Genomic DNA, 20267 nt, shown 5'->3' with positions numbered 1-20267 from the left:
GAGGGCCAGATCCGCCCAGTTTTCCACAAGACTTACACGCGAGAGGCCTTCCCCTCTCGGACGACACCCGTTAGAGACAGCCTCATCGCTTGGAGGTTCACCAAGCCACAAAAAAAGAAAACGTAACCCCCAAACCGGGGCTCGGGGCCAGCCCCCCCCCCGCCTCCCGGCCCCACCGGACCCGCCGCCCCGAGACCCTTCCCTCCCCAGCGCCGCCCCGAGCGGGCCCGGGAGCTTCGGGCCTCGAGAGCTTCGGGCCCGGGAGCTTCGAGCCCGGGAGCTTCGGGCCCCGGAGCTTCGGGCCTCGAGAGCTTCGGGCCCCGGGAGCGTCGGGCCCCGGGAGCGTCGGGCCCCGGAGCTTCGGGCCCCGGAGCTTCGGGCCTCGAGAGCTTCGGGCCCGGGAGCTTCGGGCCTCGGGAGCTTCGGGCCCGGGAGCTCCGGGCCCCGGGAGCTTCCCCCCCTCCTCCCGCAGCCCCCTCCGGGAGGACAGGACGAGCCCCTTCCCTCCTCCCTCCCTCAGCTCCCCCGCTGGGCTGCGGGGAGCCAGGGCCCCTCTCCTCACCCTGAGCCCGCGTCCCGCCGAGCCACAGCAGCGCGGGCAGCAGCCGCAGCAGCCGCAGCCCCGGGCCCCGGGCGAGCAGCGGCCCCATCGCGGCGGCCCCGAGACGCAGCGCGGGGCTGGGGCGCATGCGCGGCCCCGCCCGGCCCCGCCGCCACGGGGGGCCCGGGGAACCCGCCCCTTCCCGCGCCGCGGCCCCGGGCAGCGCGGGGCAGCGCGGGGCAGGCTCGGAGTGGGGGGAGCTGCCCTGTCAGCGCCGACTGACAACCCCAAGCGGTCCTTGGCTCCAGGGGAGCAGCCCGCTCCTCGGGGAGACAAAGCGCCGTGCCCGGCGGCGGTAAGAAACAACCGCGGCTTAACGCTCTGCTCGCTGGAAGAGACGCGACACCCCGAGCGGTTCTTGTCCCACGTTCAGGCTTTATTGGGTGAAGCGTCCACAGAGGAACGCTGCAAATAAAGTGTTGCTGGGAGAAGACGCTGCGGACGTTAACGCAGCTGCTGGTTTAAGGCAGAATTTGGTTTAACAACCTGTGGCTTCCACACATGCAGGGATGGGGTTGTGGGTCCGGCTCGTCACGGGGTGTGTGGGCAGAAACACTGAGCAGGGGCAGAGCACGGAACCCCTCTGAAGCAGCAGCTGTGCAGCTTGAGCCTTGTCCCATCCTCTCAGTAATTACTGGGAGCAGAAGCAGAATTAATGTTTCTACAGGGAAGCGCCTCTGGTTTGGTTTTTTTCTGCCCCAGAATTTCGGTCTCGGTGTGGGGGGGGATGCTTCCACGCAGCTGCTCCCTTGTGCAGGGAACGAGTCCTGGTTAGTGGCAGCACGGGTCCCCAGCCTAGGAAAAAGATGACGTCCTGGGGTTACAATGAGGCTTTTCCTGTTTTCACACTGATGTCTAGAGATTTCATTATAACTCGGGGAGGGAGGAGCGAATTTCTGGGAAATCTATTGTTTCGAAGGATGAATTCTCTGAAACTGGCCTTAAAAAAATAATTAAAAAGGTAAAGTTTACAGGTGCCATTTTGTAGGCAAAACTGCTTGTTTTCAGAGTGCTGCTAACACAGAAAGTTCGTTGTTAGTGTCTAACAGATTCAGCATAGAAAATAGATTTACCTGTAAGTAAAAATGGCATTGCAGTAGGTGTGAAAGCAAGCAAAAAACCCCAAAGGCCCAGTTCAGAGACCTTTTCTTATGCTACTGCTGCTAAGGGAGGTTTTTAGACAGTAAGCTCTCTAAAATGACAGGTAATCCTTACAAACAAAAACAATCAGAGGCAAGGCTGGAAGTCTGTGTCATCTCTTCAGAGTATTGAAAAGGAAACAGGCCCTCCCAGAATGTTTAACAGAAGATTGAAGGACGTTTTCTACTGGAATGACTATGGTGGAACAACTCAAGTTTGCAGTTATAACTGATATTTTATGTTGAGGAATATAAATCCATACCTTCTGTGGAAGACATGAATATTTCTGTTCCGTGTTCAGGGTGAGAGGGGCTTGGTAACTGTAGCTTTCATATGTATTATAGTAGCTAAGTGAAAGGAAAAAAAAGAAAACAAGGAAGTGTATTGGTTTGTAAACGAACACTCAGGTTGGTTTTCCTCTAAGGAAGAGAGTCTTGAAAGAAAACCACATAACCACACCATTGATTCCAGGTTTGCTGTGCCTTGTACAGTTTGTAAGCATGAGCTGAAGATAGAAAATTACAAGATCCAGGCACAGCCAGCAAATATTTGAAGTGTGTAAAGTGTATAAAACTTGGGACTTGGCAACAAAGGACATGAAGGAACCAGAAGACCTCCTTACCCTTCCTTCTGCTTAGAAATAATTATCCAGACAATGCCTGCCCCCAGGAGAAGCAGGACTCCTGCAGCTGCCACTCCTGAGAGGGAAGAGCATGTGTTATTCTCACTGTGTATTTTAAAACGAATCAACACAAAGGACATAACAAGGCAGGTCTTCACAGCAAGCAGAGGGAAATGGTGCTTCTGGGGCCACTGCAGAAAGCTGAAGATCTGGCCACAAAAAAAAACCGAAAAAACAAACAAAAAAAATTCTAAGCTGCTTACCCAGGCCTACTGAACCAGACTTGTGTGATGCTGAAGGGAAGAGGAAAAAGAAAAATCAGCACATTGTTCTAACAAAATATGATGTGTCCCAACTGTAGTGATTAATCACTTTATCAATGAAGCTTTTACTGCTTAGGCCTACGGGACAGGATTTCTTAAAAACCACACCATTTTTAATATATATGTTTCGGGTTTGTTTTTTTAATACAGAAAGACTTTTGCATATTTCAAATGTGTTTGCCCCTTTCGGTTTGATCTTGGCTTCAGTTACATTTCACTCACTCAGTTTACAGGCTGGTAGAGGAGAGTCCCAGCTGAAGTCCTCTTGGCACCGAATCTGGCTGACGCCTTCCAGCGTGTAGCCATCATCACATTCAAGAGTCAGCTTGGTCCCCGAGCTGTAAGTATTTCCTCGTATGTCTTTCTTAACACCTTGAACTTCTGGGAATACACATCTGATCTCTGAAATTAGAAGTAACAGAAAAAGCTGTTCATACCACTTATTTCAATATAATGAGTTAGTTCCTTCCATTTAAGAGTCTAATCACTTTTCACAGTCCAAGCCCAAGAATTCTGGAGGAGATTGTTCTCAGGGGAGACCAAAGGGGTCACATCAACATCTATCTTTTCACCTTAGTTTCACATCTTCTTTATTTTTAATATTTATTTTTGCTATCACACATAATAGTTACTAAGGACACTTCAAAACCATGAGAATGTGGAATTGCAGGGTGAACTTTCCAGTGAGACTGCTTCTTTTAAAGAGCCTCTTGACTTATTTACATAAGCAATTGGTAGGTTATTTCCTCCCATTGTTATCCAAGGCTTTTCAACCCTTGAGTCACTGAGGTGGCTGCAACTCCACCAAGGAAGCACTTTGACTGGGTGATACATTTATTCCAGTGAATGTCCAGTTTTCCATGCAGGAACACCCATACTAGGAATCTTGTGACATTCATGAAATTGCCTTTATTGCTTTGCCCGATGACTGACCTTCACAAAGAGCTACTCAGAAATGCCAAGTTACAGATATCCAGGCATTTTCCAAGAAAGGGAATAGTCAGGCTCGTGTGTAAGCAGCAGACCATTCGTCAGAGATAAATTCTCTGATACAATATTTCCCTTTCCTTCCTGTTTGTGATAACTGGGGAGTGAGGGACACAAAAAGGGAAGGAAAAAGTTTCTACTCTTCTGCTAAAGATAAAAAGATTTTACTGGAAGAAAGTCACTATGAGCTCATTCATAGCAACAAGAGCAGAGATGGAAAACATGCAAAGATTAAAATTGCTTGCCAGAATTGATGGCTCTGCCACCACAAACTTCAAACAATATGAGCAAACCAAGCACTCACACACCTTTGCACTGAGGAGGTGGCTGGCTCCAGGTTCCTGACACGGTGCAGTTGATGAAAGCATTCCCAAGCAGTGCATAGCCAGGATTGCAGGTGTAGGATACAGATTCTCCATAGGAAAAACTGTCAGAGATGTTGCCTTTGAGCTTCCCGTTGGTGATGTTTGGAGGATGGAGACACTTCACAACTGGAAAGTCAGGGACAAACAGCAGTGTTGACATGAGGATCCCAATGGGCTGCCAGAGAGCACTAAGGCACCACAGCTTCACAGCCCTTAGATTGTTCATTTTTCATTTCTTCACCAAGACTCAACAACTGATTTTGTGCAGATCAAACCAGAGCTCATACAGGCAGGAGGGGAAACTTTTAAGGACTTGTGGATGGCTGTACCCTCTCTTCCCACAGCCCTGGATCCACTGGCAGAGCCAGCCCTGCCCACCCTTTGCACCCACTTCACCCCAGATCATCTGTGAAGCACGTGGCACCACACACGTTTCTGCCAACACAAAGGAACATGGCCCAGCATCGTCTTTGCTGGGACATTATCAGTGGTACATTCAGTTGTAGTGATGTCTCCAGGCCAACAGAGGGACTCCAATCTGATGGTTGTTCCATTCCCAACTCTTGGGCTCACACCCAGCTGCCGACAGGGAGGGTATAAAGAACCCTCTAAACTGTGAAACTTGTGCAAGACAAAGACCACGGAGGCCACAGAGACCTTCTTCTTGGCCAGAGGCCTCTTTCTTTCTTTAGTGGTGGAGCTTGTTGAAGCAACAGCTGGTTTCACCAAGTCCCCTCACAAATATAACTTAATGTTTAACACGTGTAAAGTTGAGAAGATTCAGTGGAAGGAGCCCAAACACACCTTCACAGCGAGGGAGGGGACGGCTCCAGACTCCAGGTGCTGTACAACGAACAGACTTGTTCCCAACTAGGGAGAAGCCCCGTTTGCAGTGGTAGTGCACGAGGGCTCCTACACCAAAAGTGTCTGACAGGTGCCTGCTGTGTTTCCCATTAGCAATGCGTGGAGGATGCAGACACTTCACCACTGAAAGAGGAGGAGAGGGTGGGAGGGTGATGTTAATTGTAAAAAACATGATAGCAAGAGCGTTAAAAAGTGCAATTACCCCTCTTCCCTGTAAAAAGCAGGACTGGTTTGGAGGAGAAGGTAGTATTTAATAAATCTTGCCTCTTCTTAAAACAGACCTACCTGGCTTCCTTGTGGTACCAGGATGATGATGATAGTGTTCTGCCACTCCATCTAGATGCAGCATTAAGAGTTTAAAATACACATTTGGTTGAGCAAACACAATGCACAAATTTATCTTAGTTTTCCATCATCCTGCCTTTATATTTCCAGCAAAAATTTCACTCCTCTCTGACAGTCAGTGCCCTGCCATGAAGCTACCAAATTTCTCACTTTGGGGAAATGAAGAGAATGTGGATTATGCTTTGCAACAAGCAGGGTGAGAGAAGTGCAAACCATGCTCATACTTACAGTGTTACCTAAAACCTGGCTCATCTGTGTGAGGAGAGAAGTGTAAATAAAAGGATTAATTTCTGGTTTCTCCTGAAAGTAGTTGGAGCAAACAGGAAAGATAAAGCCAAATGTGGCTTCAGTGAGTGTGGAGGAGCAGTCAGGAGGAATCTGCTGGCAGGTCAGTGTGCTGACACTTACCCTGCTCACAGACTGGTAGGGGGGGGGTCCCACGTTTTATCTGCCTGGCACTGGGCTGTGTGGTGGCCTCGCAAGGTGAAACCTTCACGGCACTTGAAGGTAACAGTGTCTCTGTACATGTAGCGATACTTGAGAACAGATACTTTCCCATTCTGGATCTGTGGGGCTGGACACATCACCTCTGAAAGACAAATTCATTGTCTCAAAGAGTAAGCCATGTCTATGCTGTAATTTGTGCATCTATAAATTCCATTCATAACCTGCCACTGCTCAGGGGAGTTTCACAGGTAGCACTTGAATAATTTCAAGCATCAAGGCCTATTTTAGTTCCTTTAGGTACCGAGGGTTACCACCTTATTGTATAAACATAGTTTTGTGTCTATAAATAGAATAATGCAAATATATTCTAGGAAATATATTAAATGGTATAGAAATCCATAAGCACTGTTAGCCATTCTCACGACTGCTTTATTATAGCAACCTGGTGCCTTCCAAACCAATTCCATCTGAAGGAAAGACTAATGGCAACCCTCAACTCCTGCAGAACAGCCTTGTGGTTTGGATAACAGCACCATCTTTGGAAGATCTCAGTTCAGTTTTACTCAATATCCCACTCTTCCACTACAGGACACGTTTCTTCCTTCATTTATTGTTTATATTTGTGAAATATGGGGGTCAAATCCCTGCAGGCATCTCACAACTCTTCATTCTACAGAGCTCTGAAACATCAAAAGCTGGCATCTGCGAGATTCCTAGAACTAAGCAAGCAAAACAAAACAATCCTAGAGGAACACGATGCTTTAAAAGTCTTATTCCTTAAGGTTCTGTTTATTTTAAGGACATGCCACTTTTTTATTTTAGGGACTTAATTTGGCATTTCAGGGCCAGATCTAGTCGTGACCTACTTACTCTGACAAATGGGAAGAACACCACTCCATGCAACATTTGCTCCAAAAACCTCACATCGCCTGTGCGACTGTCCAACCAGCCGGTGCCTGGAGTTACACAGAAAGAAATATCAGTTGATACCAAGTCACTCAGTTTGGGTTTTACCTCCCACTCTGACACCACCCCCAGAGGTTTCCTTCTGCAGCCTGATTCTGCCTGTGTTTGTCTTGGTTTGACACGTGGGAACAAGGGATACCAAGCTCCTTCTTTCCAGATCCAAGAGGAACAGCAATGATCCCAGATTACTGTGGATTGGATGGGTCAGGTGCTAAACTGGGATTCAGATCCAAGTGACTTTCAAACCTCTGGAGCCTCCTCACAGCACAGGCTTGCTTGCTCTCTTAGCTCCAGTTGGGTAGCCATCTGAGGAGGCAGGCTGAAACTGAAGTTTGCAAAGTGGGATATTGAGCACAGGCAGTGAAAAATAAGAGACACTTTTTCCTTTCCTGCACAGGCAAGTGTGGCACAACTGGAACCAAAGCACAAATCCTGGCCAGCTGTGAGAGCATGGCCAGTGCAGGGGAGTGGGCTTGGAGCCTTTGCTGTGACTCGCCCAACACTGAGCTCAGAAAGCAGGGGCAGCAGGGGCAGCAGGGGCAGCAGGAGACTCACCCTTCTTCACACGAGTGGTTCGCAATTGACCCGAAAAGACGATCTGTCAGAACAAAAACTCTGCCATTCTTTGGTGCTTCTGGGAATTTACACTGCTTCCCTGGGAGAGAACAAGGCTGCATTTAAACTCCTCTCTTGTGGTTTTGTAATGCACTATGAGAAAATATCTTAAGGATCTGTCCACAATCAGTCACCAAAAAAGATGTGATTTTTAAAAGGCCAATAGCTGCCCTAACTATGTGACTAGTGAAGCCATGTACGAATCTTTTTTTCTTTTAAAAAATTGCTTTAAGAAACCCACAGCTGTAGCTTAGCCAGTTTTCAACAACCAACACCAAACAGATGGAGCTATTCACTTTTACAGAACTCTAGCGCTTCAGACCACGTGTGGTTTTTGAGGCATGTCAGAGTGGACGCTACTCCAGGGTGTCTCATGTATCCCGGCTGGCAGCTGTATCTCACGGTGTTTCCGACTGGAAATTCTGTCAGATTTTTGTATTCCTCAGCTAGCTCAGCAAAGGTTAAGTTTGGAGGAGCACCACAGCCACCTAGTGGGAAGGAAAACACAGGGAGAAACAGGGATATCAACTACACAAAGCTGTTTTAAAAATGGATATTGGGTATGCACAGATAAACACTTACAAACAAAACTAACAAGAAAAGGGAAGGACTGAAGGAGTCAACATCATGGGAAGACTGGGGAAAAGGGCATGTCCTACAGGCTTTTGATGGCAGGAATTCCCAGACTGTCCATAACCTCCACAGTGTACCTGCACACTGAGGAAAAGGGAGGCTCCAGTTTCCAGATTCAGTGCAGTAAATTGATGCCTCTCCCAGGAGGCTGTAGCCAGGGTCACAGCTATAATTTACAACCATCCCAGTAGTAAAAACTTCCAAGTCCTGGCTGTTGTGACTTCCTTTGTCAATATTTGGTGGTGAAGGACATTGCAGCTCTAAAGGGAAAGCAAACAAAATTTAAAAAGGGCATGGACAGAATAACATGGGTGGGCAGCGACGGGGGATGGGGACAAGGCAGCACTGACAGGGCAGGAGCAGACAATGGCATGTTAGTGATTTTGCCCAGCAGAGGAGCACACCTAACACAACAAAACACTATTGCACCCAAAGTGGTATGAGTGAGGCAGAGAGCACGACCTCAGGGCCTCTCCAGCACAGAGATGGCCCTAAACTTCCTCTCTGCAGATCCCCAGATGCCCTTTTCCCCCCCCAGACAAAACAATCTCTGCAATCAAACAAGCTGAGAGGGACCCTTCCCTCAAAAGCAGATGGTCCCTGGCCATGAGCTGTCCAGCCTTTGGCTTCCCAAAGGCTGCCAGGGCCCTGGAGCACAGTGCCAGAGCTGTGCCAAGAGAAGCCATGGCCATGCTCACCTGGCTTGCAGGTGGGGACAGCGGGGACCCAGCGGCCATCAGGCTGGCACTCAGCCTCACCACTGCCCTGCAGCACGTAGCCTGGGTGACAATGAAAGGTGACGTTGTCCCCAGGTTGGTACACAGAACTCTGTCCTTCAGCCACATCTCCATTCTGGATGTTGGGGCTTGTGCAGTTGATCACTGGAAGCGAGAAGTGGCAGAGCATGGGCTGGGGAAGCTGCAGGTTCCCCCTTTGGTTTTGTGAGGTTGAAATCAGGAAAGCTTCATGACCAGGATGGTCTGCCCTTTCTCTGCAATACTGCATTCACAGCTCACCTTCACACCGGGGGTAAGGGATGCTCCAGGTTCCATTTGCCATACAGTACAGAGTTGTCTTTCCAGTAAGAGAATAGCCAGGATCACAGCTGTAATTTACAGACATCCCAGGAGCAAACACTTTCACATCCTCTCCGTCGTGCTGGCCGCGATCAATCACCACCGGGGAGGGACACAGCCGCCCTACCGGGAAGGAAATCTTCACTGAGAGCAGAATGGACTTTTGGGGTTTGTGTTTTCTGGATCTTGGGGCCTCTCCAGCACAAGGATTGCTCTAAGCATCCTCCTTGTAGCCCCCTGTGTGCCCGTGCTCACCTGGCTCACAGGTGGGGACAGCAGGTGCCCAGCGGCCATCGGGCTGGCACTTGGCTTCACGGCTGCCCCGCAGCACGTAGCCCAGGTGGCACTGGAAGGTGACATTGGCTCCAGGATGGTACACAGTGCTCTGTCCGCCAGCCACTTCTCCACCCTGGATGTTGGGGCTTGTGCAGGTGATCACTGGAAGTGAAAAGCAACAGAGCATGGGCTGGGGAAGTGGCTGACAGAGCTGGGGGTTCCCCCTTTTGTTTTTGCCAGGTCAGAACGCAGGGAAGGCCGAGTGGCCCCTTTTCACTGTGGGGAACAGCATTTGCAGCTCACCATCACACCGGGGGTAAGGGATGCTCCAGGTTCCAGATGCCAAACAAGAAACTGTTGTTTTCCCAGTAAGGACGTACCCTGGGTCACAGTAGTACTTCACTGATACTCCAGGGACAAACACTTTCACATCCTTGCTGTCATGCTGCCCATTTTTGATATTTGGAGGGGAAGGACACTGCAGCACTTGAAGGAGGAAAAAAAGTCATGACTGGTGAAGAGCTGGTACCACAAACACCAAGGTAGGAAAGGCAGCCTTTTAACTTCTTTCTGCCCCATTTACAAGCAGTGACAAATAGCTTGGCTGTCACTGCTTGAATTATACTTCCCTCCCACTCTCATTATCTTCCAGCCTTCATGTTTTTTGAGCTTATTCACATCAAGAATGATAATTTAATCTGTGGCCCTAACAGCTTGCTCTGGACTTTCTGTGGTTGAGAATAAGTTCAGACACCAGCCTGGCTCTCTGTCTCTTTGTGGGTTCACTTAAAGAGATGAAAGCCCTACAGACAAGTGTCTGAGTGAAGATGGGGGGACAGGTATGTGCATGTTTTTCCATTCCAGTCCTGAAGAGCAGCCCCTTTACCTCCAATGTGAGGTGGTTGCACCCTGCCAGGTGCACTCACGTGGTGGTTCAGAAGAAACCAGCCACCACCCAGCTCCTCAGTTCCACTTACTCTTTTCACAGCTCGGGGCAGGAGGGTCCCACATGCCCCCAAACTGGCACCAAGATTCTTGAGAGCCCTTCAAGGCGTAACCAAAATCGCACTCAAAGACAACAAGGTCCCCAAGTCTGTACAGGGTCTTTTTCCCAGTTGTTTTCCCATTCTCGATCTCTGGTCTTTCACAGCCGTTTGCTGGAAGGGAAGAGCACAAGGCACTGCTGGGGGGGTGAAGCCCATCCTGGGTGTGGAAGGACACTGATCAGGGCAGTCAGTACCTGCTGCTGACCCCTTCCATCACTGTCATGGGCATGTCAACACTACTGATTCTTATTCTTACACAAAATATCATTATTTAACTGCTCTTGAGAGTCTGTCCTTACTGGGGCACAGAAAGGGAAATCCACAGAGGCAGACAGAGCTCCTCCTGCCTGGGGGACCTTTGGTCTCTGCCTCTCACTGAAGATGTGATCTGCAGTGATTAGACCAAGAGCCAAGGAGAAAGAAAAGGCCCAGGGCAAGATGAGAGAAGCCAACACAAACACACCTTCACATCGGGGCCGGGGCCGGCTCCACGTTCCCTCGGGGGTGCAGCTGATGGAGGCGTTCCCGATGAGGGAATACCCATCCCTGCAGCTGTACTGCACGGCCGAGCCTGGCAGGTGGGTGTCTGAGGGCTGGCCACTGTGCTTCCCGTTGGCAATGCCTGGAGGGGGGGGACACTTCACCTCTGCCAAGGACAAGAAATACAGATGGGGCAAGGAAAACAAACAAACAAACAAAAAATTTTAAAAAACATCAAAAAATGCAGACTCGAAAAACCGAACGAGGAAGACGATTTGATTAATCCCTTTGAATAAATATCTGTCGTGTTAGCTGTCTTCCTGTCAGGGGGTGCAGGCGTGGGGTCATTCCTGCTGCCCCCCCAGAGCTGGGGACAGACGCCGTGCAGAGCCCCACCTGCGCACCGCGGCGCAGCCCCGCTCCACGCGCCCTGCTGCCCGTCCACCGCGGCGCAGACAATGGAGGGATCTCCAGCCAGAGAGTGGCCAGAGTCGCAGGTGTAGGTGACCACGTCCCCGTAGGAGAAGGTGTTCCTCAAGCCCCCGCTGTGTGTCCCATGGGGGATGTCTGGAGGTGGACCACAGGTGACAGCTGCAGGTACAGAGAAGGTGGGTTTTAGCATCAGCAGCACCCGGGGATGCGGGACACTTAGTTCCCAGGAAGGGAACTGACAGGGATGAACCCATCTTAGCGGTGGTGCTTTCTGGATACAATGACCCACATTATCCGGAGACAAACCTCATATGGAAAAAGTCACATGTGAGAAGGAAAACCTGCACCCTCCTGTGAGTCACTTCCTTGCTGCCCGCGGCCGGAGGTGGTAGGACAATTCTTACCTCCCTTTCCGTAACCATGCTGGCCACACCAATCCTACATGTGACCAGTGAGAAACTCTTACCCCAGTAACAGGGAGTTTAAAATCTTAATGGCTTTGCCAATTTAGACCAGGATTAAACAAAAAAAAAAAAAAAAAAAAGACCTTTGGAAACATTTTCAGAAGCTTTCAAAACAAAACAGAAGAAACGTGAAAGATTTTCCATATACAGTGACTTGAGAAATCTTTGTCTTGAAGGTTGTGCCACTTTCTCCTGCAAGCCATCCCCAGGGACCTTTTGTTGTGGCCTACTTACGCTGGCAGACAGGAGCATCTCCACTCCACAAGACACGTGTGCCAGAGACCTCGCATGTTCTCTGAGACAATCCAACCAGCTTGTACCTGGAGCCACACAGAGGGATTAATTAAATTACATTAAGAGACTTGAGGTTTCTTAACAACCTTTGTAAGCGGCAGCCAAGATTTCTGACTTGGGAACTAGGTTCCTTCATGTAAAGCCGAAGATCTGCTTTGCTCTCGCTTGGCAGCTGAATTCAGCTAGTCACAAGACTCACCCTGTGTCACAAGTGTAATTAACTTTGGACTCAAAGAGGAGGTCTGTCAGGACAACAGCTCTGCCATTCTCTGGATCCCCTGGGTTAGGACATTGCTTCCCTGCAAGGGAACATCAGCCACCATCAGCCCTCAGCTCTCACTGCCATCCCAGCCAGGGATGCTGTCACAGAGAGCGGGCTGCGTAAAGTAAAGGATCCCTTGAAGTCAGAAAGAAGCAAAAATCCAGCCAAGCCAGACACTGGGGGGTTTCAGCACTCTCAGGACATACTTTTACAGAACTCCAGCGCCACAGACCACGTCTGATTGCCAAGGCACGTGATGGCCGGCAGCACTCCCGGCTGCTGGCTGTACCCAGCCCGGCACACGTATCCCACCGTCCTCCCCACGGGAAACACTCTCTGGTTGCTGTGCGGCTCCTTCAGCTCAGCAAATGCCAGTCTGGGAGGTGCACTGCAGCCAGCTGCTGGGAAAGAGAAGCCAGCCCAGTTGTTAGAGGAGTCAAGAAAACGCAGACTGGGCAGGGAAGGTGAACATTCCAGCACAGTTTGAACACTTGCCCTGCTTGCAGACTGGCACGGGGGGCTCCCAGGTGTTGTTTAGTTGGCACTGTAGCACTCTGTGGCCTTGCAGAACATAGCCTGGATCACACTCAAAGGCAATGGTGTCCTTGTGGCTGTAGGTAGTCTTAGGAGACAATATTCTCCCATTCAAGACCCGTGGGACAGGACATCTTGGCTCTGGAAAAGAAGCGCAGATCTTCAAAACAGGCACTTAGGCAGTATGCAGAGCTGTGGTAAGTGCCTGTGAAGCCACTGAGAGTCACAGGCCATTTCAAGACACAAGTCTGAAAATAATTTTCCCCTAGATGATGTACTGCCCACATCCAGCCATGTCAAACACTGAGGGAGAGGCCCAAGCTGAAAGGTGAGGCTGGGGATGCTGGAGTCAGTGGGGTTGTACTCCAGCCTCCTCCCTCCTGCCTGGCCTCAGCTGTACAAACAGCCCGTGCCAATCCTGCCCTAGCAGGAACCAGGCAAGAAGTGCAGTTCTCTGGAGGTTTCCCAGTCTTTCTGAATATGAGGCAGTAGCAGCAGGAGGATTGCACCTGAGTAAGAATTTCTTTACCAAAGGAGTTGTTGGGACAGTGGAACAGGCTGCCCAGGGAGGTGGTGGAGTCACCATCCCTGGAAGTGTTGAAAAGAAATGTAGATACAGTGCTTAGTGACATGATTTGAGCACTGAATGGGTAAATTAGGTTATGGTAGGGGGCGTTAGGTTATGGTTGGACTTGATGATCCTCAAGGTCCCTTCCAACCAGGATGACTCCAAGATTCCATGATCCCTACCTCCGCAGTGTGGGGGGGGACTGCTCCACACCCCGTTTTTCCCGTCCCGGGTGGTGCAGTGGATGGAGGGCTCTCCCTGGAGCGGGTACCCAGGGTTGCAGGTGTATGTTATGGCTGTGCCATAGTGGAATTCCTCCAACAGGCTGCCCGTGTGCTTCCCATTGGGAATGTCCGGAGGCGGCTCACAAGGGATGCCTGCAGAGGTGCAGAACAAGGCTTTGATATTCAAGTGCAGTGACAAGGTACTAGACACCCCTCAGTCTGTGGGGCATGAACACTCGTCCTGGTGATGGAGCAGCTGCAGGGAAGTGACCTAGGTCAGGCCTTGTAGGCAACTGGATCCCTTCTGCCTGGCCAGCAAATTCTAGGACAGTTAGAAAGCAGACCAATAAGACAAACCTCTGTGGAGGAAACACCTACATGCTGTATCTTTTCTACTGTTCAAGAAATAAAAAAACATGTATTTATTTTGCATTGCCTGTGTAAAATCCGGATTTCTCAGCTGCACACACTGCAAAGGCACTCACAGGCAGCAATCCATGCATCACCTTAGGTTAACATGTACCTGGAGAATCTGTAAAATGCTTCAAAATCCCAGAATGTACCAGTAAACATTTCTTTCTTCATATGAAACAGTCACCTAATCAGCAGCACTACTTAATCAGCAGAGAAACACCCCCGTGGGATTGCTGAGGTGCAGCTCAGCAGCTCATGGCACACACACCAGTTAGCTGAGCTCGTACTGAAAGAGAGAGCCCCCAATTTGGGACTTTGGAATTCTGCTTCTGGTCCTGCCACAGTGCTCTGCCTCTCCTTAGGGCTGTGCCTTGGTCCCTCTTTGTCTAACATTAACAACCCTTATGTTGAAGAGAGTATTTTCCCTTCCGCTAATAATAGGGCTATAATATCAGTCCAAGGATACGGAAGTACTGCTGAAAATGCTCCAGCTGAGACATTGTTTTCTATAGTACACTAAGCTTTGAGATCTTGTGCCTTTTTCCAGAACATTTGCTTAGGACAGAAAAAAACTTCCAGCAGTCTCTGCTGGAAAATACGTACCAGATCCATGCAAAGCCCCTGGAGGTGTAAGCTACTTACGCTGACAAGTGGGAACGTCACCAGTCCACGCAACACGTCCACCAGAAACCTCACATCGTCTGCTGGCTTTTCCAATTAACCTGTGCCTGGTGTTAGAAGGATTGAACATTCATTCCCAGTCATTCCAGTGGGAGATACTGCCTCTTCCAAACCACCCTGGACAGCGTGCTCAGCCCTGCAGCCAGCAGAGCTGTGGCCCTGGAGGAGAATTTCCCTTCCTCACTCTGCCTACAATTTCATTGTATATACATGGATATATAAGCTAGGGAACACCTTGTGTGTTGTAATCCATTTATTGGGAGTGAATGGAGGAAAAAAGGGAGAGGTACCTAATCCTTTCTGTGTTAAGCAGTAGCCAAAACCAGGACTTACCCCTCTTCACAGCTGTAGAGCACTGTTGACCCAAACAGGAGATCTGTTAAGAAACTAATTTTCCCATTCACAGGTTCACCAGGATGATTGCATTTTTTCCCTGGGGGAGAAGAAAACCTCATTTTAGGCTTCTCTCTATCTATACCATGGCACAACAGATGCAACTATTACACCAGTAATCTGTCTACGATTCCAGTTACCCCCAGGTGGGTTTCAAATAGCTTAAAGTTACATGGCTTTACTAGTCACATATTCTCTGAACACCAGAATCCAGTTAAGGTTTTTGCAGCATGGACAGAACCTAGAACCTATTCCTTTGTGCACAATGGTCACCAAATCAAGGAGCTATTCACTTTTACAGAACTCTAGTGCTTCTGACCACACTCCGCTCTCAAGGCATGTAATAGTAGGTGACATTCCTGGCTGTTTTGCATATCCAGGTCGGCAAGTGTATTGCACAGTCTTCCCAACAGAAAAATCAATTTCATTTTTATGCTTCTCGTTTAGCTCAGCAAAGGGAAACCTGGTAGGAGCACCACAACCACCTAGTGAGAAAGAAAACAGACATGAGAATCAGCAGGACAGGCATGTGGGGTGCAAGCACAGCAAGAGCACTGTTACAAGGGAAGGCATTTGGTTTGCCTTACAGAATTGTTTGTTAGTATTAATATAATCACTATTAAACAAATGCAGTATATTTTTCCCAAAGGATTCTGGAAAATCAGGTTCTTGTTCCCAGGGTATACTTAGATCTTCCACTGACAGGGTTTAAGCACATGTTTTTAACAGTGTTAGGGGACATTAAATAGCAGTGTACCCCAAGGCAGCTGTGTCACAATTTACCTGGCAGTTCAGACGTGCTTGAGAACTCCTGGTGCTGGTACAGCCAGTCGCAGATGGGAACAGGAGGCTGCCAGCTGCCATCCTCCTGGCAGAAGATTTTAGCACTGCCTTGCAGGCTGTAACCATCATGACACTGAAATGTCACTGTTTGCCCGGGTGCGGAAGTAAGTCCTTGGCCACCAACTTGCCTTCCATTCTTGATATCGGGGTTGATGCAGACAGTCACTGGGAGTGCCCACGTGCCACCGCCACGTGCGAAAGGAGTCAGAACAGAACAAGATAAAAAACCCACAGGTTGTTAAAATTGCAACAGGAAAAAGCGACATGACATCTACACAGATCTCCTCAGAGCCACGCTGTGACCTTCCCCCCAGGGCCCAGGCCCCAGACACACCTTCACAGCGAGGGCCAGGCTGGCTCCAGTTCCCTGATGCTCTGCAAAACACGGCAGCGTTTCCAACCAGGTAGTAGCCAGGGTCACAGGTGTAGGTTACAGACATTCCGGTGGTAAAAACTGCTCTGCCCTGCCCGTTGTGATTTCCATGCTGGACCCCTGGAGGCATGGGACATGGCCGGGCTGTGACAAGTGAGAAAAAGTCTAACTCAGTGAGAGAAGAGTGTGCAGGGGGGGAAGGAGTCAGCGTGATGCTGCACTGATGGGTTAAAGCCCATGATGCTGCACTGATGGGTTAAAGCCCATTGCAGGAACAGCTCTGCCTGCACACTCTGCTCCAGCTGCAAGGAGCACCCTGGCAGGGCTGCCCTGGTGCAGGCAGCAGGCACCCACACTCACCCTCTTTGCAGATGAGCACTGGAGGATCCCAGGTCCCCCCTGGCTGGCACCGAGTCTCATACGTGTCCTCTGCAGCGTAACCTTCATCACAGGCAAAGCGAAGAGTCTCTCCAGCTTTGTAGGTGCTTTGCAGCCCATGGACCTTCCCATTCTGCACCTCGGGCATCTCACAGCCAATTGCTGCAGGGAACATGGACAACATCCCTTAAACTTGAGTGCTTGGGCCAGATCCTGCACACACAGCCCCCTCCCTTCCCATCAGTGCCATAAGCCTGTCTGCTCTGCTCCTCCAGGACATGCAGCAGCCTTTCTGCCAGCCCACAGCCAGCAGAGCAGCACCCACCCACCTTCACAGCGGGGCCGGGGCCTGCTCCACACCCCACTCTCCGTGCAGTTGACAGATGTGTTCCCAACCAGCTGGTAGCCCTCCTTGCAGCTGTAGTACACGGTCACTCCTCGGGAAAACTTCTCCAAGTTCTGTGCGCTGTGCAGCCCATTGGCAATGTTTGGTGGCTGAGGACATGTCACTTCTGGAGAAGGAGGGGAAAAACTCATCTGAGTGCTGGTTCTGGAGAGACCTCTTTGCACTTGGTATCCCATGAAGTGATGTGCCAGTTCCTGGACAGAGAGTGGGGGTCACCAGCACCCAGCCCCAGAGTGAGAGGTGCAGCTCATGCAACCACCATTATGGAAACCAAACCCATGGGATTGAAGTCTCACAAACTCACCTGAAACAGCAAGAGTTAACCACACACCAGTGTGCCTGCAGGGAGGCCACCATGCAAAGAGAAAAGGCTAAAACGCATCTCTCAGACCTCATCACAAGCCAAATTTCAGCCATCACACTCATTACCAATCACCTGATCTGTTCTAAATTATCTGGAAAAGCTGTTTCTCCCTCTGTTAAATAAATGAACAAACAAAAACCTGGCCTTCCCCTCACCCCCAAACTCTTGAACAATTGGACCATTTTAAAAAATGGGTTAGAATGATAGGCAGCTTGTTGACAGCTCAGCACAGTTAGACAAATGTTAGTGAGTGCTCTGACAGATTACCCTTAATAGGAATTTAAATTAGTGACTCAAATGTCAAGCAGGCCTGACTGTCCCATTGCTCTGCTAGAGCTAAGTGGGATGAAAGGCTCTACAGGCTGTATCTGCTGCACACCCCAGCCTGGTGCTCAGCCTGCCTTTGGTTTTGGGGTGGAGGCAAATAGCACAGGGGCTGCAGACCCATGCCTGGCTTCCAACTTGTCTATTTATACAGCAACTGTAAGGCTACAATAGTAGGACTAGAAGAATAAGACTGTTTTGACTCAGGAATCCAATCTAGTTTTTATTCTAGTCCTAATCAAGGAAAAAAAAAATCTGCACTATGCTTTAAACTCAAGAGGAAAGTACGTGCTTTTGCTGCCCATAACAGCAGTAGCATCTCTAGAGCCACCTTCTAGTCACAAGCATTAACTTCACAGAGCAGTGCTGCATCTCCTCCACCTTTGCTCAGCCCAGGTCAGCAGCAGGGCTGGCACAGAAAGCGTTACACCCCATCGCCGGCCTCGGGCTGCAAGTCAGGGCACATTGTCCATACCTGACCCACGCAGCACCACACAGTAACAGAGCTGCACAACAAACAGATGCAGTTACACGCTCCCCCGGGCTGAGGAAGCTTTTTTGAAACCTTAGAAGTTCACTCATTTTAATTCCCCTTACAGGTCACCACTTGTACTGTCACACCCCTCTGCCCTGCACCTGGCCTTGGGCTGACTCATTCCTCAACTGTGGGGATGATGAATCAAGCTCAGATTTTCTGCATGTAAAACAGGAATATTTTCTCCAGGGGAGACCAGGGTCTGACAAACCTGAGTTTCACTCTGTGATTTGAAAATAGAGGAAAAAATTTATGATGCACACAGGGTCCCACAGAGTTTTGCCTACTGTGGAAGCCCCAAGAAGTGCCTTTATGTATGAACCGTAGGTCCTGAAAAATCAGGTCTGTGATATCCAGATTTGCCTTGTTCCTGCTGCACACTAGATTACAGGTCTTAAGTCAGGGGGGAAGTTCCCATCCACGGGGCAGGCACGCCTTTGTCTCATATAGAATGCAGAAGGCAGTAAGCCCGTGAAAGGCTTTGAGATGTTCCTCTGAAAGAAGCTACAGGACTTAGTACTGTGACTAAAATGTGTCTGAAAAAGGAGGAAAAAAAACCAGACTGATAACACTGCACTTTTCCTGATTGTTCAGAACACTTTGACAAACCCAGCTGTAGCTGACAGTATTTGCTTGGTCTGTGTGTCCATATGTACATTCAACAGACGCCAGCAAGTGCTTGAGACGAGAACTAGTTTGTTTTCCTGCATGTGTGCATGTTAATAGCTGATCACTGTGTATCACTGCATCTGGAACTGCTCTTTTTCTCCTCCCCTCTGCATGCTGCTAGGTTTGGAAAGACAGACACTGTCAGAGATGTACCCTTAGTAAAAGGTGTCCCTGCAGTGTGACAGGAAGGACTGATGCCTTCTGGCTGCTTGGAGAGAAGGGGAGGTGTTAGGGCCTAGAACAATCTTCAGGTAGCCTGGAAGAGGGGCAGCAGCAACTTAATTATGCTGAAGTGAAACCTGGGTTTATCAAACTATAAATACTGAATGAGCCATTGGTCTTCAACTGCTGCATAGTGTTTCTGGAAAGGTTAGTCTCCATTGGAGGGGAGGGGAAAGGATGCACAGGTGTTCAGAGCCAGCAAGTCTCATACCTCTAGTGAAGCTCTTTTTCAGCACTACAAACATTGGACATTTCCATCAACTGTTTTTGAAAACCCTAATAAGGATTCCTTTTTACTGTTAAGCCACATGCTTACTACTGAGACCAGAAAAAAGCCAAACTAACCCTCCCTTTGAGCCTGTTTCTGAAAGATGCTGCTCTGGTACTTTTATCTATGCTGCAACTGACCTCCCATGAGCAGTAACTCTCAGTCCAGCTTTTCAGAAGTAAATCCTCATGCTGATAAAACAGGGTGCCTCATAAATAACTGTGCCAGCAAGACAGACACTGGGGAGGGAACCTGCTTTCCACTTGTCTTTCACCCTGTTGCCCCAGATAATGGATTTAGAAACTACAGTAAATACCCAGACACAGTAATCTAGTGCAGCTCTTTCACTTTTCCTCCATCCCCATTTCTTGGAAGGACATGCTCTTTCTCTCTGAGCTATTCCTCTGCTGCTTGGGGGTGTGCATTAGGACGTAGGCACTGAAGCAGGTTCATTGATCTGGTTACAAAACTAATGGAAAGAGTTGCCAAAAACCCAGGTCATTAGTGAAACTCTCAGCTCCACTTCTGGCACTCTATTCCATTTTACATCAACTTCTGCATCCACACAGGTTAGACACAGGGCAGGTTCTGATAGTTCCTGAATTAAGCACATGTGTAGTCATTCCCAGGCTTCAAGACACCCACCCCATCTATTCCCACTGAACTGAGATACACACTGCAGGTTAAATACCATGGCTGTGCTGTACTACAGCACTGCTCAGACCTATTCCATTTCCAATAACCACCAGCCACTCCTTTTCACACTCTCCTACTTCCTTAACAACTTTCTGAACCATTTACAGTTAGATTTGCAAATGCTCCATTTTTAGGTT

General features: G+C 49.3%; 1 protein-coding gene across 1 annotated transcript in view; it reads right to left on the bottom strand.

Annotated features, from left to right (window-relative positions):
* Window positions 1–1313: 1313 nt before the first annotated feature.
* The window catches only part of LOC127393846 (CUB and sushi domain-containing protein 1-like), a 71439-nt gene continuing 52485 nt past the window's right edge, over window positions 1314–20267 (bottom strand). The window contains 31 exon segments of the mRNA XM_051639332.1: window positions 1314–1396; window positions 2004–2088; window positions 2364–2439; window positions 2627–2656; window positions 2909–3088; window positions 3982–4164; window positions 4843–5025; window positions 5656–5680; window positions 5682–5836; window positions 6565–6650; window positions 7216–7315; window positions 7572–7763; window positions 7986–8168; window positions 8607–8789; window positions 8925–9107; window positions 9240–9422; window positions 9564–9746; window positions 10770–10952; window positions 11183–11377; window positions 11917–12002; window positions 12176–12275; window positions 12445–12636; window positions 12734–12913; window positions 13523–13717; window positions 14621–14706; window positions 14993–15092; window positions 15346–15537; window positions 15836–16060; window positions 16230–16412; window positions 16629–16808; window positions 16976–17158. Of these exon segments, the coding sequence (XP_051495292.1) occupies window positions 1373–1396; window positions 2004–2088; window positions 2364–2439; window positions 2627–2656; window positions 2909–3088; window positions 3982–4164; window positions 4843–5025; window positions 5656–5680; window positions 5682–5836; window positions 6565–6650; window positions 7216–7315; window positions 7572–7763; window positions 7986–8168; window positions 8607–8789; window positions 8925–9107; window positions 9240–9422; window positions 9564–9746; window positions 10770–10952; window positions 11183–11377; window positions 11917–12002; window positions 12176–12275; window positions 12445–12636; window positions 12734–12913; window positions 13523–13717; window positions 14621–14706; window positions 14993–15092; window positions 15346–15537; window positions 15836–16060; window positions 16230–16412; window positions 16629–16808; window positions 16976–17158 (4514 nt within the window). The 3' untranslated portion in view covers window positions 1314–1372.

The sequence above is a fragment of the Apus apus genome, chromosome 23 (genome assembly GCF_020740795.1).
Source record: "Apus apus isolate bApuApu2 chromosome 23, bApuApu2.pri.cur, whole genome shotgun sequence".
NCBI lineage: Eukaryota > Metazoa > Chordata > Aves > Apodiformes > Apodidae > Apus > Apus apus.
Note: the sequence above shows the minus strand (reverse complement) of the source record. Positions and strands in the feature narration are given on the sequence as shown.